General features: G+C 38.4%; 1 protein-coding gene across 2 annotated transcripts in view; it reads right to left on the bottom strand.

The window, feature by feature from the left end:
- Window positions 1–25,552, bottom strand: part of RhoGAP68F (Rho GTPase activating protein at 68F) — an 81,581-nt gene that overhangs the window by 8,115 nt on the left and 47,914 nt on the right. For both annotated transcript variants that reach the window (XM_065219909.1, XM_065219908.1), the window contains exon 6: window positions 466–628. In XM_065219909.1, the coding sequence (XP_065075981.1) occupies window positions 466–628 (163 nt within the window). The remainder of the gene's footprint in view (window positions 1–465; window positions 629–25,552) is intronic.

The raw sequence follows: 25,552 nt of genomic DNA on the forward strand, positions 1-25,552 counted from the left end.
AGAACCAAATAAACAAATTATGTTGCCTTGGATTACTGTTAGCGATTAACGGGATACACAAAGAGACAATTTCTGGCGCATTTTGTCGACATCATCTCGAATTTTGTACAACTTTTAGAACATGGGACGGATATGCGTAGAACGGCAGTTCTGGTATGAATTAATATCCCCAAGGAAACCAGAAATATGTTCGGATATGGCCGACAGGTCCTTGGTACTCAATTTATAAAGTTCCTTTGAATTGAACATCACAATCACATAATTCAGAGGCTCTACCTTTGACATATCGAGTTAAAGAATCAAAATAACACTACACAGATCATTGACCAAAGGAGGCTTCGACATATGAAAATATCGACTTATGAAGGGACCACCGAATCCATCGATTTGTGGAAAGTTGACAGTACGCCTACTTAAGACACTAATCAAATAAATTTAATCGAGAAAAAAAAAACGAGTACTTACCACGTATAACTTTTTCAGATTCTTCTTAAAACTACGATCCAGTTCTTTGTATGAGTTCCACAGAAACTGCAGGGACGGTTTGCTGTTATCTTTCATGCCCTGATGGAAGTAAGCGATGATGTAGTCATTCTGGACAAACTCTTCCATTGATTTGATGATAAAACTGTTGGAAAGCAGAGAAATTGAAATCACGTTTTATTCAACTAAACCACTTAACGCATTTTAAATCTCGTGAAACTCGATCGCACCTTTAAAATATGTCTTTTAATGACTAATAAAAAAAATCGGGCAGCACATTGAACGTCTTTACAGCGAAGAAAAAATCAGGTACACTGAATCACTATTTATATTTGGTCGGCTTGTTAATCAACTCTCTTCTTCGACATTGTCACATGATAGATATAATATTCCTTAGCGGCGATATTCCACTTAATGCTCCCGCCGTTTCGAGTTGACGAGCTTCGAAAATTGAGATCTTGTCTGTAGCTCTTCACGTTTGGTTCTGATAGACTGACCCGCCACCGATGCTGAGATTTGTGCTTGCTCGGTGGGAGAGCGGAAAACGAATTGGGAAAAGGAAAATATACGACGACACGACGCAAAACGTTGCCGTCGTCGTCATTTCGGCTCAGACCGGCCGGTCGTCTGACTGATCTAGCACGACGAAAAACTGTAGGAAAATAAACTGCACTTTACATGGAAGAGGTGAGGAAAACGTGTGTGAAATGAAAACCCACACGGTGTTGTCCGAAAGTAGTGAAAAAAAAGCAGAGGGAAAATCTGCCCCTTGCCTCGAACGAGTGTAGTATGATGGCAACAGTTTAGTCGGTAATGTAATCTCCGGTGGGGATGGTCAATCTATGACTTTTAGCACCTAAACATCCTATAAATAATACGTATACAAAAAGATACAATTACACATCAAAATACGAACGTATAGTACACATTAAAGACTGTGTGGAAATGTCGACGAATTACAATTGAATTTGAGTATGATAACAATTAGTGAGATTGTACAACATTTGATCGGTCTGCGATGTTTATGTTTTACTTTTCCTGTAACAACAATGTCTGGGTTTTACCGCGTACAGACTTAATTGGAAGACAAATACGTACTATGCTCTCATGATACTGCACTCCTTTTAATTGTTGACTCAGTTCAAGGGGACAGTATGTAGAGCCTTAATTGAAAATTGTTTATCAATTGTTACCGATACTCGGAGAGTACACCGGGGTTAGTTGATCAACTACGATGACTGCCTCAAAAATTACAAACAAACAAAATCGTTGACAGCTATCCATACAATTTTGTCGGATTATGTGCTCATGCACCTCTCTTTAGGTGAGCTAGTCGACGTTGCAAGTCGCTGACCGTTTTCGCTTTTGCTGCAACTCTGGCAATATTTGCATTACTGTCCTGTTTGCTTGTGGCAATCAATATCTAGCGATGACGCATACGTAGTCATAACTCGAACGTGGAACACCATTTCACTTGATTCCGCTTGGTTTCCAGCGCTGTAACCCAGGCTGGACCCAATGAGATGTATACAGGTGAGGCAATGGTCGTAAAATGGTGGTCGTGTGATGCAAAATAATGTCATAGTGTTTGTGAAATATCGCGAAGTCTACCATCCGTGAAAATGCGTGACGTAAAACTCCGTGTTTACAAATAAGTGAAGCAAAGCTAATCCAGCAAGTGCGAATTATTTTCGGTCTCGTATATTGTTAGTACTAATCGAATTTGGCTAAAAATGCCTTCATGTGCCGTGAAAGGATGCGGTGTTTCTGAATACCACATTAAAAAAAGTGGATGTTCAATTAGTTTGCACGTTTTTCCAAAGAACAAATCCCAATGTAAACAATGGGAATCATTTTGTGGACCGCAGCAAAAATCGGGCAAGCGCTACATTTGTTCCGAGCATTTCGAAAAACATGATTTCGATAATTTTTATAGTACCAATACGCGCCGTGTTTTGAGAAAATCAGGTATACAGTTAAATTTTCAAATTAAATTACCTATTGAATTACATAATTGTTGCTTTATAGCTGTCCCATCAATTCGTGTACCTGAGTCAGCACCATTATCGGATCGGTCAGTGCGCGCTCAGCGGAGGGCTCGTAAAGAACTGATTTCCGAGCTGATGCAAGCATACGAAACCAATGAAAATCAACACGGTTCAACACATCAATCCCCAAATAAAACTAACGATTTGGTCTCGGTTGATGACGATTCATTCAAGCCTATGCTGAGCAGTACATTTTATGATTCGAACAACAATGAGTATGTCGAGCTCAACGGTGAGCGAAACGGGAATTTTGATGTTTTGTTGGAAGCGATTCGCAACCCTCCCGATAACCGGAACGAAAGAAGTACACATGAAGATTCTCCCGGAAATGATACTGTCACGAGCTTTGGAAACTTTGATGTTCTTTGGGAAGCGATGCTCATTTCTCAAGCTAAAAGGACCAACATAAGTGAAGTTGAAGTTTCTATTAGCTCTGATGCTGATAACCTTCACACTAATAAACCAAATCTTAACTGTGCATTTACGGGAAACACGACAAAGAATAGTCAAACATTCGACAGTGGTATTGTCGATGCTGAACTTTTTCCAGTTTCCAGTTCAACGTGCGTGGACAAAATGTCACTTAAGGATCCAAGCTTTGAACCAACAGTAAATACGACAAAACTTGGAACTGTAAGTCGTTTAACTGTTATTATTAAAACTCAACGCCAAACTATTCGTAGCTTGCGTGCGCAGGTAAGGTTTCAAAAGAAACGAAATATTTTACATATTTAATATACATTCTTTTATAGCTAAGGGCAAGAGACGCGCAACTTATAACTTGCAATAAAGTTATGAAAAATCAGCAGAAAAAACTGGACGATTTACAGAAAGATAATACATGTCTACGGAAGGCATGTAGTGAAATGAGTTCTGTTGCCGAATGTGTTATCAAACATCGGATTCGTGCGGCATTTTTGACTTTGTTTACTCCTAATCAAATCGACTTGATCTTGGGTGTAAAAAAGAAAGTTGTATGGACCAATGCGGAGATCGCAATGGCATTTGCTTTGAGGTAATTTATAGTTATAGGGGAAATGGATGTAATGTCGGCCTATATGCCCCTAATTTGGGCCCATACATAAATTCAGCAATCGACTAAATTTTCAACAGCGACTAAAAATATCCATTAGTACCGTCCCAATGACGCGTTTATCTAGATAAAATTGATAAATAGCAGACTTTTAGCGATGGGCCCAATCTTAGATCCATAGGCCGACATTAGAGCCATTTCCCCTTTAAGCATTTAAGGGTAACTGACAACTTTGACAGTATGTACCATTACCTAATTTCGTCAGTAAGTAAACGAAGTCCTTAACGCTCTATTTTTGCATGAGGATATACATCATGTTTCATAGCATCGATTGATAAACATAAAAGTAAAGCGCTCAAATAGTTTTGTACCTCCTACCTAGTAGTTTTTGTACCTTTCTAATAGATAAAGCAATTTATTCTCATTTTAAAACTTGGTTTACAAATCGATATGAATGTCTATGGAATCGATAAAAATATATTTGTGCTCAGAAAACGAAGCTCGTTCAGATGATGTATTAAAATGTGTTTGTTTTTCGAAACTATGCAGCCCAATTGCATGAATATTCGTTTTTCTTTTTCTATTTATAGGTATCACAGTCAGCCTGCGTACCAGATAGTACGCAACGAAATGAAAATCCCTCTACCATGCCTTCGAAGCCTACGAGAGTGGGCCTCCTGTATAAACATGAGAAGGGGAATCCTGAACGAAGTGTTTTTGGTTATGAAAATTGTTGGAAGTAAAATGACAAGCCGCGAGAAAGCTGTAGTGCTAGCTTACGACGAAATGTCCGTTAACGAAACCGTGGAGAGAGACAAAAGGAATGATAGTATTGTGGGCCCACACAAAGAAATGCAGGTTGTGTCAGCTCGTGGTCTTTTTTCAAACTGGAAGCAACCGGTTTTTGTGGATTTTGACAGACAGATAACAACAACAATTTTGAACGACATCATTACTCGATTTCATGAAATCGGATTCACTGTTGTAGCGAACGTTCATGACTGCGGAGGAGCAAATGTGAGCTTGTGGAAAGAAATAGGAATAGACTACTCAAAAGAACAAACCGCGATGCAACACCCTGTTACACACGAAAATATATATTTCTTTCCCGATGTCCCACACCTTCTTAAGCTCATAAGGAACTGGATGCTGGACCATGGATTTTATTACAAAGGTATGATTGACCATTCCTTAACATGTTATATTACCCCTTATTTATATTAGGGCAAGATGGATTGATTGATTAACATCAACAGGCTCAATGTAGCTGGAAAAATAAAACTATCATTGGGGTAACATTGACCCTGTTGATGCTGACAAATAAATAAATAAAATATTCAATGAACTTACCCACCTTGCCCCACCTTCTCCTTCACTGAGCGTAAATAAAGTATTACTGATAAGGGTTGGTCCATTAATTATGTCACGCAAATTTGGCCCATTTTCAACCCCCCCCCCCTCCCCCCTTTGTCACATGTTTTGTATGGACCTTAATTTTTTTTTGTATGACTCGTCACAGTTTCCAAAACCCCCCTCCCCCCTAAAAGTGTGACATAATTAATGGACGACCCCTAAGTAGTATTAATTTATATTCAACAGGGCAATTAGTAACAAAAAAGTTCTTGGAACTGTTGATTGAAAAGGCGTCAACACTCAAAAAACCGTTGGCGAAAGATGGCCCCGAATTCAGGAATGTAGAGTTCAATTCAATGTTCAAACTATCTCTAAGGCACGTGACAGTTGCTCGAGCTGAAAGGCAGAACGTCAGACTAGCTGCGGAGCTCCTCAGCCATACGACCGCCGTGAATCTCCGAAGGCATTTCGGCGAATACAATGAAGCGATACTTCTCGCTGAGGTTATTGAAATCATCGATAAATGGTTTGATGTGATGAATTCCTACCAATTGAATCAAGGTTCGCCAAGCAAGACAGGTTACGGCAGTAGCTTGCCTCTTCAGGACAAAATTCTTGACGATATGGCTTACTTAATGAAGAATATGAGGACTCTAACGAGGCAGTGTTTGCCAGCAGCAACCCATCTTCAGGTAAATGAAAAACTAAATACATGCACACGATGAGATTTATTTGTTTACTGTAATTACAGACTTTCCAGAAGGCCATCCTCATCTCAATTGTGTCAATTAAAAACTTATACCTGACTATGCAGGTTAAGTTCGGCATATCATTCATATTGACGCATAAATTGAATCAGGACTTCCTAGAGAATTTCTTCGCAATTTTAAGATTGAATGGCGGGACACATGACCATCCATCTCCTCTGCAGGCGCTTGATCGTATCCGCTTAGCCATTCTGGGTAAAAATTTGCAGCATCATCTAAAAAGGCATCAAAACACCGAAAGCGTATCCATGGAAGAAGATTTTTTAGTCGCTAACATATTTCGGAAGCGAAAAGCTGATTCAAAAGGAACCCAGCATATGGCATTCATTGAAGAAATAGACGATGATGTCGAAGATTTCGAGTCATGGCAGGTTATGTCGAAAAATCGAACTCTCGAAGAAGCTGACGGCGTGGAATATGCTAACGGATTCATAGCACGGAGCTTACTGACAGAATACCCAACGCTAGCCAATCAAACCCAGGTGGTTATGGATACATCTGAGGAAGGAATGAATAAAGAAAACTATATTCAAGACCTTTCATACGGAAGACTACTTCAACCGACAGATTCTTGGAATAATGCGGCTAATCAATTGGATGCCTACTTCAATCATATCCACAATATCACTGGCAGAGATTACGGCGAAATCGGGTTTCGAAATACTACGGATGTACAGAAACGAACCATCAAGAAATTAAAGGATCAGTTCCCTGATATTCCAGATAAAATTATTCGTACGTACACTACTAAACGCATAAATATCCGAGTGAAGCATATGCAAAAGAGATTACAGGAGAGAAAAATCCACAAATACAAAATTGAACCGAAAAAAGCAATGAAACGAAAGGCTGAAAAATCCCTCGGAAATGAAGCAGGAAACGAACGGGATGCCATTGTTGGAAAAAATGCCCGAAAATTAAAACATCTTATTCATTAAATCTTTCTGAATAACTGATTTTGAGTCCTATTCATTGTACATTGGTGGAAATATAACATACCTTATGATTCATAAATACAACTTTTTAATCAAATTGCCCACATTCTGCTCATTCCATCGTCTCCAGGTTGTTCCTCGTTAACTTGAAGTCGTTGGCACTCATTTCACTAAACAGCCGTCCTTGTTGTCTAATGTACAGGAGGAAAACGGACACTTCTAAAAACAACACGGATAGTTTCTAGTACATTTCATACATTTAATTTGCACTAAGCTAAAGTAATTCCACTAACAAATACAAAGCATGCTTTCTCACCACTAGTTTGTTTTGTGAGTTTGACGTCATCATCGATTGTTTACAATTTTTTTGCTACTAATACCAACAAATACCTTTTTGTTCCACACCTGTATATACCTCATTGGGCTGGACCTCCATACCTAATGGGCTGTTTACACTTATCTAGTTCACTAGCTCAACCAACTAGCACGAATTTCAGTTGTTCCTGAAATCTCATGCTGGTTGCTGTCGCACAGTTATAATGTAAATGACAAGCAAAAATTTGCGCCTTCTAAAGATCTAAAAGTTATTTACAGACACCTTTGCTGAGAAATTTTAAATAAGAAAACTAGAGCAAAACAACTGTTTTTTTTAGAGACACCCTAACTCAATTCAAGAAAATAGCTCTAAATCGGTCAATTGAAGAGGCACAAAAAAGTTTTCTTACACAAAGTTGCTTTAAATTTGCTCAACTATAACTTTGCCGAAAAATGTATACCTTAATTTCTTCAAACAAAAAAGTTAGATTTTTGATTTTAATGATAATAAGAACCACCCTAGAATTCATTGTCATTAAAATGAGGGCCTAACTATAAGGAAAAACTTTGTAGAAAGGACTTTTAGTCTAAAGTTTCAATTTAAGGATCAAAACATATCCTTTCACCTAAATCTGCATTCTGGACCACTGTGCAATGTTACGCCAACTAACTCTGTTCGTGGCTGCTTGTCTCCAATTTCTTGACCACTCCACACTTCTTAGATCTTGCTCCACTTGGTCTAACCACCTGTGCTCCTCAGCGTCTTGTACCGGCCGGATTCGAGGCAAACACCATTTTTGCGGGATTGTTATCCGGCATTCTTACAACGTGTCCCGCCCATCGCACCCGTCCAGCTTTCGTGACTTTCTGGATACTGATGGGTTCATCATAGAGGTGCGCCAGCTCGCCTTCTCCTCCATACACACCGTTCTCACATACCCCACTAAAGATAGTCCTAAGCACTCGTCGTTCAAAAACACCCAGTGCTTGCAGGTCCTTGTACATGGTACATTTGGTACAAGAGTGAAGTTTACCCGACCTCAGGGTCTTGTGGAGTCCATAGTAAGCACGACTTCCGGCAATTATGCGTCTACGAATGATCCGAGGTACACAAATTTAACCACCACCTCGAACTCATCTCCGTCGATTGTCACGCTTCTGCCTATGCGAGTCTTATCGCGCTCAGTTCATCCAGCTAACAGATACTTTGTCTTCGACGTATTCACTTTAATCCAACCTTCTCTGCTTCACGCTTCAGCCTAGTGTACTGCTCCGCCACGGCCCGAAACGTTCTTCCGACAATGACAACTTATTGAAGATCGTGCCCCGCACCACTCCGAACACGATGCCTCCGGTAAAATGTGTAACGACAAAATAGCAAGGTTTGAAAAATTGTTGCTCAGCAATGTATCGATAGATTTTATATATATTGATACCAAAAGTCTGCAGTTCCAAATGGCGCCAACAGATTTGTAATTGGTCAATAAATGGCTTTGCTTTGCTTTTCAAAGATTGCAAATTTGCCGTTACACATTTTAGCAGGAGCATCGTGTTCGGAGTGTTAAAGCCCGCACGTTTCATAACACCTTCTAGCGCAATGTTGAACAGGAGGCAGGAACGACCATCGTGGAAGTGTAAAGCAAAAATCATGAAACTTAATCTCACCACAGTTTGAAGAGATTTGCAGCTGGTGAGTTTTGTTACCGTGTGATATCACAGCTTGCAATATCAACCGCAGTTGTTTGCTTGTTGATTTTTGCCTAAGAAAATCAAGCGTGATCTTGTTCTTTGGTGACATTTGTTTTTTTTTTTAATATTTTTCCAACGCTGCCTGGGATAGAGCCCTCAGGATTGCCACCTCACATACCGTTTTTTAAACGAGCTCTTTCTAGGCTGAGCTCTTGATTGACGGTTCTTTCTTCGGCTCAAAGAGCATATCGCCTTTTTGGGTGCACCTGGTGTTGAACATGTTGGTTCTAAGTTCCTTTAGATGCGGATCTTCTCTCACAATTAGGAGGAGTGCGGCGTACGTCATTTCGTCTTTAAGGCCTTGTTGTATCCTTCTTCTTCTTCTGATTTTCGACAGTACGCCACATACTGACCTCCTGGAAATCCTTGTGTTGTATAGGCACCTTTTCCTGTCCTAGCGTAGCACTATCTCTCTTATCCACATGTGGAATCGGAGGTCCCTTCGACGTCTCCTTCGCTTCAGTCAACTTTGCTTTCTCCGTGGTGTCTTTTCAGCATTTTCAGTTTTTGTCTTCCATGCATGTTGTTCCCGTTTTGCGCCTAGGACTGAAAATCTCTGCTTCGCGTTAATAAAGACCAATCAAACAAATGTCACCACTCATCCGAATTTGATACCTATCCAGTACTGCCCTGACCTTAATGAAATCTATGAGTTCGTCGATCTTCCTTTGACCTCGCATCATTTTGATTCTCCCGACTCGTTCGTCTAGAGATGTGCTACTGCTGGATTTCAGTGTGAACATCTCGTTGAACACTAGAACTAGCATCCCTCCTTGGAGGCTTTGCTGTAGCCATCTTGTTCACTGGTGATCTCTGCAACTTTCCACTTCCTGTCCAGCGTGTTGCCGTCGTCGTTGGTATTTTGTGTGGGAATGCGTAGCACTTGGCCTGAAGTAAAATATTAATAGCTGTTGTGTAGTACTGTATGCGTGATAATGTTTGCACCATCGTACAAATAAGGTTCCCGTTTCACCTGTGCATACAATGCCTCGGTTTTCTTTGCATGCACGTAACCTATAGCTCATACCTAAAGAGACTGAATTGAGTAAAGAGGCGACACCTCGACAGGTCTTCTGCTCGATTGGAATAACGTTTCCTAGGACTTTGACAGATAATTGATTGTTCCAATTTTGACGTGTCGTCTCTTTATAAATTCAGGCTCTTTACTCATACCGTAGTAGGCTTTGTATAAAAGAAAATGATTTACTTAGTTTGACAGTGATTTGTCCCACGCGCAAATGTCGCAAAAAGACATTTCAATCGCCGATGGACCGTCAAAAGGGTTTTAGACCGAGAAAAGCTCGGGTTCCGAGGGTTATCGCTGCTATCAAAAGGAAGCTTCGGGTGAATCCAGTGCGTTCAATAAGGAAAATGGCAAAGGAACACAGGATCAGTGACTTTACGGCACGGAAGATCGTAAAGGAAGATTGCGGGGCGAAGTCGAGGGCACGGAAAAAAAAACTCACATGATTACCAACCGCATCCGGGAGCTACGAGTTGAACGATGCAAGAAAATCTTGAACTTCCTAAGCGAAAAAATCCGGTAATCCTGTTCACCGACGAGAGCATGTTAACCGTCGATCCCGTATCAAATTCCAGAACCGACCGGTATATTAGTTCTCTTCCGGTAAAAGACGTGGCCGACGAGCACAAGAACGTGTATCTGATCAAGCATCCTGCTAGCGTTATGGTGTTTGGATTGGTGGCTTCCGATGGCAACAAAAAATGGACCCGTTGTTCATTCCAGAAGGCGACAAGGTCAACACGGAGGTCTACATCGGGATTTTAAGTAAGTATGTTCTTCCGTGGATCAAAGAACATTACGGTCCGAAGCCAAATGTTGTATTTTAACAAGATGGGGCTCCGTGCCACACCTCGAGCCGCACTCAGAAGTGGTTGCAGGACCATCTTCCGTTCTGGGCGAAGGATATGTGGCCGCCATCCAGCCCCGATGTTAATCCGCTGGATTACTCAATATGGCGCGTCATGAAGACCAAGGCCTGTTCTAAACGCCACCCGGGTACAGCAAGCCTCAGACAAACTGACCCGTACCTGGAGAGAAATGGATCCAGACTACATTATTAGAACCTGCCGTACATTCCGGAAGCGTGTGGAGGCCGTAATTGCAGCAAGTGGAAACTCGATCGATGATTAACATAGTTTAAGACTCTGAGAAACATCCCCAAACTTTAAAGTTCTCCAGATCGTAACCAAATTCGTTCAAATTTCGCATAGTTGTAGGTGACCTCAATACAGATCGAAAGAGCAGTAGTGAGCAGGGGGTTTTGAGCCGCAATACATACGATAGACCCACCTTAATGTCCACTGGTGTTCAATTTATAGTAATGATTTCATCACTTTAACTAGCTGTATTTGTTTTTGTTTGGTTACGAATTTGTTGGATTTTGTTGAACTGAACTTGCTGAGGCATTTGAAGGTATCTAAAACGGTAAACGTACAAGAATTCAGTTTCGAAGAATGGCCTTCTGAACGAGAGGTCAGGCCTCACTCTGACTGGATGAGAAGCCTTATGTGGGCTCAGCTAAAGATCGGTTTTACCAAGCCGAAGTCACGCATTGGTTGCCATAGAAAGCTGTCCACCCAAGTAGCCAACAAGCCCGCTAATTCGCCTTTTTTGCAATATAAGGCTAATATGCGGCTAATATAAAGCTTAGCATGCCCTATGTTAGCCGTGTATCAGCCTTATATTACTGAAAGGTGAATTAGCGGGCTTTTTGGTTGCTTGGGCAGCGCTTCAAAGAACACCAATTTTAGTGTAGGCACAATATCATGTAAAAGCGTCAGCCAGGAAAAAGAAGGATGAGAAGCCCCAATTTTTGAGAAGGTTCAAGAGGAAAGACCAATTTAAAATTATTTTTGAGTTTTTTTAGTTTTGTAATAAATAAACATCATGTGAAATTATGACCATCTCTATAATATTCTGCTCTGTTGCACTTGCAACTCACATCCAAACGACCCGTGGCAGGTAGCTACTTAAATTTCATCAGGATATAGAGATGTAAACGATGAAACACGAGCAAGCTAAAACTTTGTCCACACACGATGCGTGGGAAGAACGTCATCACCTCTGTGCAGACTGAGTTGTACACACATGTTGTCTAATAGGACGCGGACCCGAGCACGAGCGATTTCAAAACGGAACGTTCTACCGACATATACCCTACACCTAGATCGCTAGTTCTATCTACCACGAGACCGAATCGTTAGTCGGTGCGTTTATTTTAATTCGATTGCGCAAGCGATAGGTGTGATCTTTCTTTTTCGAGGGTAAACCGTTGATCGTTGGAAAAACAGACATGCAGAGAGAGAGGCCAATGGTAATTACTTTCCCCGCTGACAGACACTACGTATAGTAGATTAGCACATCTACACTGTGTAGAGCGACGGTCCATTTGTTTACTCTTTTTCCGAGGAAGTTTGATTTTCCTACGAACCGCGTCATGCGGCGTGTGAACTTTGTGTGTTTCTACACTTGAAATTGGCACGCTTCGCAGTGTCCGTTAATCTTCTGCCGCGAGACACTTCGCGGAAAAGTGGTAGACTCATTGTGGCCGCTGTAGCAGCGTTACGTTGTGTGAAAGAACGGAAGAAACGGGGAAAACGGGGTCAAGATTCACTAAGGACATCTGGCACGCTTGTGGGAGGGGAGTCAGCGGCTTCATGCAAATAGACACGCATAATCTGTACTTTTCGGAATAAGATAAATTCACACAAGCTGGGAAATTCCCGTTTGGCGAAAACGATAAAATTAGCGAAGCAAAATTAAATATGTTCCAGTGAAGACAACGATACTTTCTTCAGATCCTGTTTTAAAATAGTGAAAGATGTTTTCGATGGAATCCAAACAAATATGTCTGTGGTCAACTTTAAGTACGTGAATTCGGATATCCAGCCTGAATAGAGGAGTACCAAAACAAAAATTTCAAAGACTAAGCTTAGCAGAGCTTAGCTAAACAAAATACATACATGCATTTTTTTTTCACGGGAAAGTATAAAGAACATTATTTGAAGAACAGTTTTCAGTGGTACATTTTGTATTGATTCCACTGAAGCATATTCACCATTGTTTGTGTATGTTTACAATCTAACTCCCACTGTTTGGTAGTGTCATTATGGATAAAATCTGCCTGCCATAATTTTTTAGAAGTTATAAGGTGGCAGCTCTACCGTAGCTCCAATAGCCAGCTCCAATACATTACCGATGCTAATATACACCATTGATATTGTACTGAAATTTTCAATCAAGCAGTAGGGCAATACTTGATTGACGCGTATCTAGTAAGATCTAAAATGATTGTCTCAATTTAGATGGATAAAACCTGTAAATGAACGAAAAGGCAAATGAACTGTGCTGAGCGTTGTAACGCATTTGATGGGACAAACGACACCTGAACGCACTTTTCAACATTTCTGTACTTATAATTAAACTCTTTAAATATGAAATTGTAAATTTTTAACATATTCACAAGAAAGAAAACGACGCAGCAAAACAAAAACACGTCATTTTCACAGCGCGGCCTACTTCGATTACTGAGGCATATTCACCATTGTTTGTCAAAAAAAAAAACACTTTTTGAAATCGCTGCCTTCATTGGAACATATTCGTTAATTTTATCGTTCTTGTAAACAAGGGGATTTCCCGGCTCATTTGCTATTATTTTCTTTCTAAAAGTACACATGCATACATAATATGTTTACATGAAGCTGGTAATTTCTCTATAAGCGTACCAGATGTCCTTAGTAAACCTTGACTTATTTTTTTTTTTTCGTTTCTGCTTTTCTTTCGCTGCAGAGGTCGCACGGTCGTAGTGAGTCCATCGCTTTTCCGCGAAGTGTCTTCAGCTAGAAAGCCAAAATGTTTACTTTTAAGTAGGTCTATTCCCGTACTTGATTTTCTGTAAGAAAAAGTCAAAAGCATGTTCCCGTACGCTCTTTTTGATGTTTTACATTGTTTACAGCAACTTCAAGCTAGCTGCATAAACTTACAGCAAAAGCAAGTACGGGAACAGACTTATTATGCTTTTAAATCATGTAAGGTGGTTCTGCTCCAACTCGGATTAACTTTTAATACTGGCCTTGATTGGATCTGCCAAATATTTCTTGAGCTGTCGATTTGAATAATTGCTTAGGATCGTATTGATTAATACCGATGTCGACAGCAAAGCAGCCCGACATTCGTGATCGGAATTTAACCCGAGGATAATGCCGGTTGGAGCTTACCACTACTAGAGAAACGACAATAGGATACGTTCTTAAATTGCGTGTCATTGTTGACATTAAAGAGTGCGGAACTACAGTGGGGGAAATTCGTTTAAACGCAATGTCATTTTTGCGTTTATTTTCAACACAAAAGATCGAGACAAAAAATCAAATATAGTTTGTCATAGCCCATCAGAAGTCTCGTATTTGAGAACACAATTTGAACGGAAGTTCATTGTGGTCTCTGAAAAAATCCAATAAAGGTGATTTTAGAGGGGAAATTCGTTTAAACGCACACTAACGTAAAGCCGCATTGAGCGTACCTATGCTCCTGTTATCTTGCGCATCTGTCATATTTACACTGTATAGCCCTCGTTCGCCATTAACACGAGTTTAAATTTGCGTTGCGCGGTAGTTGTTGCTTGTTTTCGGCAAAATGGGTAAAGGAAAGTATTTAAGCCAGTCGGAGCAAATACTGGTTCGAGAACTCAAAAGTCGCGGTGAGAGCAATCGCAAAATTGCACGTGTGATCCACAGATCGGAAGCAGCAATCAGGAACCTGCTAAAAAAAGGCAAGACGTATGGCGTAAAAAAGAAAACAAAGGGAAATTCGAAGATCACCAACCGTGTCCGAAACCAAATCATACAAATGGGAGACTCTGGAAACTTCTCTGCTGCGCAAATCAAGCAAGAAATGGGGCTTTCCATTTCTAAGAGGCGTGTACGGCAGATTCTACATGGAAGTGGCCACTTAAAGTACACCAAAAAAGCAAAAAAACCCAATCTTCAACCGGCCCACATTAGCGCCAGATTGAATTTCGCTAAAAAATACATGTCTTGGACTACGGAATGGGACAATGTTATTTTTTCTGACGAGAAGAAATTCAATTTGGACGGCCCAGACTGCACCGCATATTATTGGCACGATTTGAGGAAATCTCCGCAGGTTAAGTTGAGCAGGAACTTTGGAGGTGGTACTCTAATGTGTTGGGCCGCTTTTTCGATCCATGGAAAGACCCCTATTGCCACCATTTCAACCAGGATGAATTCGGGAAAGTACTTGGAGCTTCTGGAAGATGTTTTGATCCCGTTTACTGAAGACGTTATGCCGGAAAATTTCGTATTTCAACAGGATAATGCAGCAATTCATGTCAGCAAGCAATCTTTGAAATGGTTTTCTGAACGAGACATCAGTCTTTTGGATTGGCCAGCTCGTAGTCCGGATCTAAATCCTATCGAGAACTTGTGGGGCATCCTGGCACGACAGGTTTACAAAGGCGGAAGGCAGTTTAAAACAGTTCGTGAACTTGAGTCAGCCGTAAGAGAAGCCTGGAGCTTGATACCTGATACAACTCTGCAGAAGCTGGTGAAATCAATGCCGAACAGAATTTTCGAAACTATTCAGAAAAACGGAAAGCAAACGAAGTATTAACTATTGTTTATTGTTGATTTTTGAACTGTGAACTCTATTTGATTAATAAAACTAAAAGTGCGTTTAAACGAATTTCCCCCCCAAAATCACCTTTTTTGGGATTTTTTCAAAAGTCATTATGAACTTCCAATCAAATTGTGTTCTCAAATACGAGACTTCTGATGGGCTATGACAAACTATATTTGATTTTTTGTCTCGATCTTTTGTGTTGAAAATAAACGCAAAAATGACATTGCGTTTAAACGAATTTCCCCCACTGTATTTTAACATACTTCACTTGACAGAACCCCCCACACCCTTTTAAATTTGTAATTCGAATCGCCCGCCCCCGATAGATCATATATTTATGCCCACCTGGGGATTCAGGTGGCCAATAAGAAGAAGATTTACTTTCTCCGATTCATAATATGTGTATACCATATCATAGTAGATACTTTAGCTAATATAACCTCAAGATATTTCTGCCTAATTTGATATCTAGCAGAAGATACAAGTTATGAAAGTTGTAAAGGACTGAACAAATTATACAGCATATTTTTCAACTAGCACTTTCAGTTCCTAACAAAAGTTGCAGTACGGTAGACCCGAGCAAAGTCGGTTAACAAAATGAAAGCAAATCGATATTAAAGTTTGCAGTTTCTATCATAATGAAAACTCATTTTGATTTCAAATGTTGCGACATAAGTCTGATATCATATTGTGCTTTCATTATGCAGTCAAGACGTTTTAAATGAAAGCAACTTAACTTGAAGTTCTGCTGTTTACGTCTTGTTTAAAATTTAATTGAAATTCATCTGTCGTTGAACTAATGATTATCGTTTATCTGATTTGTTTAACACATTTTAGGTCATTCGTGACTTGCCCGCGGTGAGATTGGAGCCTAAGTCTTTCAGCTTGAGAAACATGAATGGTAACCATTTACTCTAGGCCCGTATTCAGTTAAACATTATGGATGCAAAATCAGTAATCAAATTGATTTCATTGAAAGCAGGATTAGTTTTCCGTTTGCTTCAACAGTGTAAAATTTTGCTCTCATTTTTGCTGTGTTAACCGTTAAGTCAACCAAAATGAGATCAACTGGGGTATTCAAAATAAGTTACATCATAACAGCAAATTTTGATTTCAATTTGATCTTCAGCTTTGCTCGGGGAGCGCTACTTCGTCGTAACCGCCCAAGAATCTCAAAAAAAATGTTAATGAACACTGTGTTTGTGAGAAATAAAGAGGTGAAATGATGGAGGCTGTTATGGACCAGCTGCAACACCAAGATGAGCGAAGAATTTTAGATAGGTATGTACCGTAAGTAATTAATTTTTGATACCTAAATAAATACCCATTACAGATGGCCAATGTTGTTGCTTGTTTTTTTTTCTGTCGGTCGCAAGTTGCCGACGATCTGAAAACTGCATTTCGAATCTTTATCCAATGCTTCCTTGTTTTCAGTGAAGCGCCGAATCCTTCCGACAAAAACTTCTTTTGGCGTAGGACTACGCAGGGTGGCAAGTGAATTTCCATTTTGAATTTCCTGGTTTTCCTGGTTAATGATTTAAAAATATCCTGGTTTTAAAAACCATATATTTAAAAAAAATAATAAAACAAATATAACTAACAGTGAATCCTTGTACCATAATTCTTCGCGCAATGCGGAATTTCACAAACCAAAATAGGTATTAAGGTTCTTGTGAATGCCCGTGAAATCTTTATCTGATTGTTTGCTGTAAAGAAACTAGTATGGCGCCGCACTACTTCGTCGTATCATGGCGCCTATTTCCGTTCTATGTGCTTAAAACTATAATAGCAAAAACATCTTTGATTACAAGATTAATTACGATTGACACTGAAACATTTGCTATCACGATATCGAGCGATTTTAGAGGTGTATGACGAAGAAAAGCTGAGATACGACGGACTAGCGCGGAGCCCTATCTAATTTCTGAAATTTCTAAATCTTGAGATGTCTGTTTTTGAAACTGCGATTTTTCAAACTTTATTATTGAGATTTTTAGCCAACGAGCTAGTTTATCTCAAGGTTAAATTGCGAAGTGTGATATGAATGAGGACTCTTTAAACAAACCTTTGCTTCTAACAATTTTACGGATGTCCAGTTTGTTTAAATTTTCCGCAAATTGTCAACGATTAAGGATCTCATTTAGCGGAATTTTGATTACAACTTGATTTCAAAATCATATGATTAAAAGATTTCATAAACAACGCTGTTTTAATAACTCTTATTATTTAAAAGACTAACTGCTGAAGTTCATAGAAAGTCCCTAAAGTTCGTAGAACTTCCCTGAAGCGTTAAGATCTTTCCTGAAGGGTTCATTGAAGTTTGTATTGCCTGAATTTCATGGGACTTCCCCGAAGTTCGAAGGACTTTTTTTTAAGATCTTAAGACTTCCCTGAAGTTCGGAGTTTTTTGAAATTCATGGGAATTTCTTAAATATCGTAGAAGTACCACGAAGTTCGTAGAAATTCTCAGAAGTTCGTAAGACTGCCTTCAAGTTCGAAGAACTTTCTCGAAGATCTGAGGACTTCCCTGAAGTTTGAAGGACTTAACAGAATATATGAGGACCCTAAATTTAGAAGAGCTTCCCTGAAGTTCATAAGGCTTTAAATATCGAAGGGTTTTTCAAAAGTTTGTGGGTCTTTCCTTAATTTCTTGGAAATTCCCTGAAGTTTAGAGAGCTCCCATGAATTTCGTAGGACTACCTGTAGTTCAATCGACCTCTCGGAAGTTATATGAACTTTTTTGAGCTTGGAGAACTATGTTAAGTTCAGAGGACTTCCCAAGAGTATTGAAGACTTCTCTGAAGCTTGGAAAAAATCCATAAGTGTCATAGGATTATTCTTAAGTTTTAAGCAATGCCTAAATGTCGTAGAAGTTACATAAAATCTGTAGACAATTCTGTAAAATTCGTAGTTATTTCCCAAAGATTAAAGGACTTCCCTGAAGTTCGTAAGACTTCTCTGAAATTTTTAGAACTTCTCTGAAGGTTCGGATAGATTTCCTGACCGTCGTAGGTCATCACAGTAGTTCACAGGATTTTCCTGAAACTTGTAAGACTTTCCCGAATTTTGTAGAACTTGCATGAATCTGAAGTTTTTAGAAATAGAACTTTTTTATTGAACATGTTGAACAGGTACTTCAAAGTAGTTACGCATCGGCACTGCTTAAGTCTGCTATCAATTAAGCACAAATCATGCACATGCAATTGATTCGAGAAAACAATTAAATTAAAAATAAATACAAAATATATTTACTAAATTCTCAGGGTAAATTTTGTTCATCAATGTTTAGTTATGTGAAAGATTTAGCTTGAACAAAATGGTTAGTTTTGACCTGATTATAAAAAGAAACTTTGACATACATAAAATTTAAAACCTATTCAAAATATACAAACAAGATTATTTTCCTGGTGGACTTCTGAAATTCCTGGTTTTTTCCCAGTTTTTCCTGGTGAAAATAAATTTCCGACTTTTTCCCGGTTTTCCTGGTTTTCCTGGTTCACTTGCCACCCTGACTACGTCTTTCGGGAAGAGTGCCAATTCAGATAAAATACATAAAATGCAACGAATATTGGTCAGATTTTAAATGCTAATAACTTGGCAAATAATCAATGAATTTTGATGATTTGTGTGTCGATCGATTCAACAGGATTATAATATTTGTGTGGTATGTCACACATTATAATTGTTGAATATTTAAATAGTTAACAATGAAACAATATGAAAATATTCAAATTTCCCATACATTTTCTTCAAAGTTGATCCCTAACGACACACGCCAAAGCCACGCAATCATTCAACGTTGCATGCACGTTAGACGGTTCGACATCGGACTTGTTCACTGCAGCGTGGACATCGTAGCATTCCTAGCAGCTCAATACATACACCTCACACCAATGAAAAATTTGGAGGGTGTTGTACAAGATACGACCGCATTGTTGACGTAGGACTATGAAATTTTTGTTCGATTTTCTAGTTTGTATAGTTTCGGGTATTGTTTTGGAATAAAGTGATTTTCATAGCTCAACTCTTTTGTAGAAAGTTATGGTGGAACTGAAAAGGACCGATGGATTGGGTGGTTTGGTATAACAGTGTAGTGGACAACAAAACGAACACCCCTGTTTTTCACTCGGCAGTCAAACGATCACTGAAGTCAAACTTTCTACGTTTCCCTTACTTAAGCATTTAGATTAGCATTCTATGCTCCTCTTTTTTCTGCATTTTGCTGATGTATCACTACCTACAAAATGCTGAATATTACTAGCCACCTGATGTCAGTATTAGTTCACACAGTTAGAATAGCAATATTATTCGTGAACCTCAACGCCAGTGCGCAAATAACATTGACATCGTAAAGGGACCACTGTTATTCAAAGTTCTGCCGTTTGTTTCTTATATACGCCAGCTAATCGAGTACCGATCTTAAGAAAACTCATCAGAAATATGTTTAATATGCCATGGTTATACAAAAAAGTTGATTTATTGAGATAAAAGTAAGATTTTAAACTTTTCTCTAGTGATATTTATATGGATAGTAATAACAAAGCCCGCCTGATGTCATCAGTGTCGGAAGTGAAAATCAGTGTTAGCCAATATCCTACGTTAATTGACATTGTTGACAGCACGCAGCACTGGACTCGTTACTAAATATAATACAGGACTGGTAGTGGGTATGTGAGATAATAGTAGTGACTTTAGTTACTAAAATAACAAAAATAGTGACCACCCGAGCAAAGTTAGAGATCAAATTGAAATCAGAATTTGCTGTTATGATGTAACTTATTTTGAATACTCCATTTGATCTCATTTTGGTTGACTTAACGGTTAACACTTCAAAAATGAGAGCAACATTTTACACTGTTGAATCAAACGGAAAACTAATCCTGCTTTCAATGAAATCAATTTGATTACTGATTTTGCATTCATAATGTTTGACTGAATACGGGCCTGGTGTAAATGGTTAGCATCCAAGCTTCTCACGCTGAAAGACTTCAGCTCAAATGTCACCTCGGGTTGGTTACGAATGACCTAAAATGTGTTAAACAAAACAATTAAACAATAATCGTTAGTTCAACGACAGATAAGCTTAACTTAAATTTTAAACAAGACGTTAACAGCAGAACTTCAAGTTAAGTTGCTTTCATTTAAAATGTCTTGACTGCATAATGAAAGCACAATATGATATCAGACTAATGTCGTGACAATTGTAATCAAAATGAGTATTCATTATGATAGGAACTGCAATCTTTAATATCGATTTGCTTTCATTTTGTTAACCGTCTTTGCTCGGGCAAATAGTGACTTTGAAAAAAAAGAGTAACCAGTAGTGACATTCATTGATTCAAAAGATATAGTAACAAATATCCGGGGCTCTATTGCCAAGGAAAATTGCAACTTTTATCGAAGTTTTAAAGCATTCTTCAAGTCTAAATCATTGTCTACAGAATCCTTATGAACCCAAAATTGTTACTTGAGATCTGATCACTCAATGCGCGCAGTGCGCTGATTGTCTAAAATCCACAAAGTTAATACAGTCAAACTCAAAATTTTCTAACCTTTCTCCCTTTGTAATTGTAAAGCAAAGGAGAAGAAAAGAAAGACACACACCCAGGAATAACGAAAACGCAAAGTGTAGCCACCGTATTCCATTTTTTCCTGCGTGAATGTTACCACCACACTTTGTGTGGATTGCTTCCACAAATATATGTTGGAAAAGAGTGCGAAGCAAATGAGAGAACCACACTCGTTTTGCCGAGTACTGTGCGATGCATGTAAAAAGTTGTTCTGCAAACACTCTGAGGCGATTACCCTGATTCCTGATACCCATCATGAACATTTTTCATGCTTCTTGAACATAAAGCAAGTGGTTCAAGGATAATTTGTTCTCGAAAATTCAGTATTAATTAAATAAGCAAGAATACGGTCAAATTCTAACCTCCATTTCCTCACTCTGCAGTCATTTTTCTACCACGTTTGAAAACAAACCATTTACTAAGCTTATTTTAGGTTCAGATTGCGAATTCGTGATTAGAACGAAAAATTGAGATGTTGACAATGTTAAGACAATCAATTTTAAAGATCTAGGATAAAGAAACTTCTGTACTTCTGGGACCAAGACAGTTTTTCAAGATCGTAGTTTATAAAAAATCTCATTATTATAGAACGAGGAAATTTTATAACATGGACAAATCACGGGCATAGAGAATGTTGCATGCGTTATGAAAAGACATTTTTGAGGTTCCGGAATAAATTTAAGAGATTTTGGATCATTAATTTTTCAATACTGAGACGTAAAAATTCAAAATATCAAAGATAAACAAATTAGGGAAATTGTGTGGCCATGAAGTTTTTTTTCGATATTTTGAATATTAAGTTCACAGTCCTACAACCAGGGGTTGAAACAGTTGACGTTTTTTACGACACTTACTTCTTTGTCGTGCGCGACAATCTGTTTGTAATCGTACACTCATGCTCTACCGTCGTCTCTCACACACAACACAACCGGTAGAATAACATTCGAGCAAGAAGAAAATTATCAAATAACTATCATACGACATGAGTGATTTGGTTCTTATTCCTCAATTTGGTGTAAATTAAACCGTTTATGATCAGAAATGTTATTCCTAGGACATCATTGCTTGCTATTTTCAGAATTCACACAAGCACAACATCAGCAGCTCTTATTATGAGAAAAACTAAAATACATACATTCGTGACGGTATTCGCCGACAGTGTCGTATGACAGAGCATGTTAAATGACATTTGAGTTTGGTACTGTACTATGATAGCTTGTTTTGTAAGTGTCGGAGGCAAAGACAGTCGATTATCACAGAAAATGTGTCGACTACCGTGACCACTTACAAGACTGCCTACAACAATTAAAATGCTTCTGAAACATAGAAAATGTTTCATGATCTTGGACAAAGATTTTTTTTTAAATTTGGGCATGGAAATTTTTTAATTCCAGATTACAGATTCCAGATTGGAAAAAAATATACTACAATTTTCCTATGCCATTTATCGACATCTTAGGCATGGACAACTTTCCAGATAACGAAGATCAAGTTTAAAATCTCTATAATAAAAAAAATCAAATGTTTCTAAATATCATAGAATAATAATCATCATAAACTTAAACGCGTCGAAAAGGTCTGGACCTGACGGCATCGCACCCATATTTTTGAAAAACCTTTCTGAAGAACTCGCATTTCCTCTAGAGCGTCTTTTCAACATGTCTCTGAAAAATGGAAAATTCCCTGAAATTTAGAAATCATCTTATTTGGTACCTATTTTCAAATCAGGTGCAAAATCAGACATTCGAAATTATCGTGGAATTACTATTATTTCTTGCATTCCAAAACTGTTTGAATCAATCGTAAACGGCAATATTTTTCAGCAGCTGAAAAATCTAATTACAAGTAAACAGCACGGTTTTTTTAAAGGTCGCTCAACTACCTCTAATCTTCTAGAATATGTATCTTTCATTCTTAAAGCGTTGGACAGTGGCAAGCACGTTGAAGCGCTATACACCGACTTCAGTAAAGCACTTGACCGCATCGACATACCATTATTAATCCTCAAATTGCAGAAAATAGGAATGGAGCCTGGACTTTTGAATTGGCTTCAACCATACCTAACGCATCGTAAACAAATAGTCCGCTTTCAAAATAAACTTTCAGAACCAATTTCAGTCACCTCTGGGGTACCCCAGGGTTCTCATTTAGGCCCACTTCTTTTTATTTTGTGCATAAACGATATTTCCTACATACTTAAAAAAATAAAACTGCTTGTATATGCAGACGACATGAAGCTCTTTATGGAAATAAGTAATTCTAGCGATGCAGAAGAATTCCAGAATGAAATCAATATATTCCACACCTGGTGTAGTAAAAGTCTACTTCAACTGAACGTAAAAAAATGTACTGCAATAGCATTTAGCAGAAAAATTGAAACACCGCATATTGAAATATCATTAGGCAACCAAATAGTAGAAAAAAGCAAAATTGTAAGAGATCTAGGTGTAATCCTAGACTCTAAACTACTTTTTATAGAACATTATAATCATTAGTAAAGCAAACATAATGCTAGGCTTCATTAAAAGGTTCAGTCATAATTTGGAAGACCCATACACTATTAAGCATATGTAAGGCCAATTCTGGAATACTGCCACCTAGTATGGAATCCATACATTTCCATATACGAAGAACGCATAGAATCTGTCCAAAAACAATTCCTTTTATATGCTTTACGTAAATTGAATTGGACTGCATTTCCATTACCATCTTATGAAGCGCGCTGCATGCTCATCAATATACAAACACTTAAGGAGCGCCGCCAATTTGCAACGCTTTTCTTTATCAACGACATTATTTCAATGCGCATGGATTCGACAGAAATTCTCGCACAATTAAACTTTTACACGCCTTGTCGATATCTTAGAACACGGAATTTATTTTCTGAAAAATCGTACAGAACAAACTATGCAAAAAATAGCCCAATCAATGGAATTATGCGCCTATATAATTTGCATTGCGGAACTATTGACATCACTATGTCCAAGCAGCAAATAAAAACTAAGCTAAAACAGAATAGAATTAATGTACAGTATGTAAGTAAACATTGTAATAATCATTGTATGTAGTCTACACTCGTTGTTCCAACATGTTGTTGTAGTCTGATCGTTGTTCCATAAAAATCGGTCAAGAAGTGATTGAATGTGAGCAATACCCAATGTTTTAGCTTAGCTAAGCAAAGGTTAATTCTCTTACTGAAGTGTAAAGGTTTAAACTATGCCTATGTTATATATCTAGGGTATCCAATAATCAGTTTAAGTTACAACCATATTTTTTACACCTGTTTGTTTTTTTTTTTTTTAATTCTTTATTTAAGAGATTTTTAGCCTTAGGCTAGTTTATCTCTGCCACCTGTTTGTATAGAACCTTCCCATAGTGGATTAGCTGTATAAAATCACAGGTGCTGTTATTCCGCGCACTTGACAACCAATTTGATATTGTGCATGCAAATATTTAAAACAAACGTGTCTATATGTATAATTATGTTACGTTATGTATACAGCTTTTTGTAGATTGTAAAAAAAACAAAACAAAAATAAATTAAACGAGTGGTGCTCAACACGTCATTTCAACAGAATCCGTTAGCTGTTAAGCTAGGTCTGGTGAAGTCACTCTAGACTACTTTTATAAATGGGTGCCATACACAAACAATATCATAGATGGTGCGACCATACTGCATAGAGTTGGGATGATATCCCGAATTGGTTATTCGGCGCTTCTTATGGTTATTGTTTATGGGGGTACTCATTTATCGTAGCAGTCTGGGGTACACTAGTGCAAAGGTGTTGAACAGGTTAATACCTAAGAGGAAGAGGAGACAATAGGGGGGCATTTATGAACCAATTTTTCGTCAAACGCGAACCAGCGCCTGATTAGTCGGGCGAACGTATAGAAACGCGAGAATTTGTACAATAGGGAATTCATTTTCTTGTATTTTGACAGTCGACTGTGTCGCCCATAATGAAATAGTTTAAGCACGGTCGTTTCCGCGAGAGAAGAAGAACACGCCACAGACAAATAGAAGTCAGTTGTCTCCTCTTCCTCTTAGGTTAATTAATACAATTGTTCTCTGCCATGTTCATTAGGGTGGCCAACAGCTGTGCCAAAGTTGAACGAATGCGGTTACGATCTGGATTTGCGGGAGAGCATCATAATTTGTATATGAAAATGTATGGAAAACAGTCTGTTCAATTGCTTGCTAAAAATTCAAAAATCGCTCAATTTTTATCAAACCTGGGACTTAGATTGAGAAAAATATACAGAACAACTTCTTTGAAGACTGCAAATCGATTTGATTTCTGTGCAAAAAGTTATTGTAGAGCTGTGGGGAGCCGGGGGTTGTGATCCGCCATATAAAGTTGACCCACCTTAATGTTTATGTCATAAATGAACAATAAGTTTCGAAATCATGTTTTAATTGTTTTAAAAGTTATGCACGGAAAAAGGAGCAGCAGACATGTGTTGGTAATTCCGCTCACTTGCATAAACATTATGTCTGTAAGGTAGCAAGTTGAACAGTTTTTTTCAAAGTTGAACTTTGAGACTCTTTGGAAAAATCATTGAGTAACATAAATCGGATAGTCAAATAACAGACTTAAAGAGGTCATTTTATACGATCGATGAGAAGATGAAAGTATA

This window comes from Ochlerotatus camptorhynchus, unplaced genomic scaffold (genome assembly GCF_037179485.1).
Source record: "Ochlerotatus camptorhynchus isolate MF236.1 unplaced genomic scaffold, CSIRO-AGI_Acam_v1.1 ptg000112l, whole genome shotgun sequence".
In the NCBI taxonomy this organism is placed as follows: Eukaryota; Metazoa; Arthropoda; class Insecta; order Diptera; family Culicidae; genus Ochlerotatus; species Ochlerotatus camptorhynchus.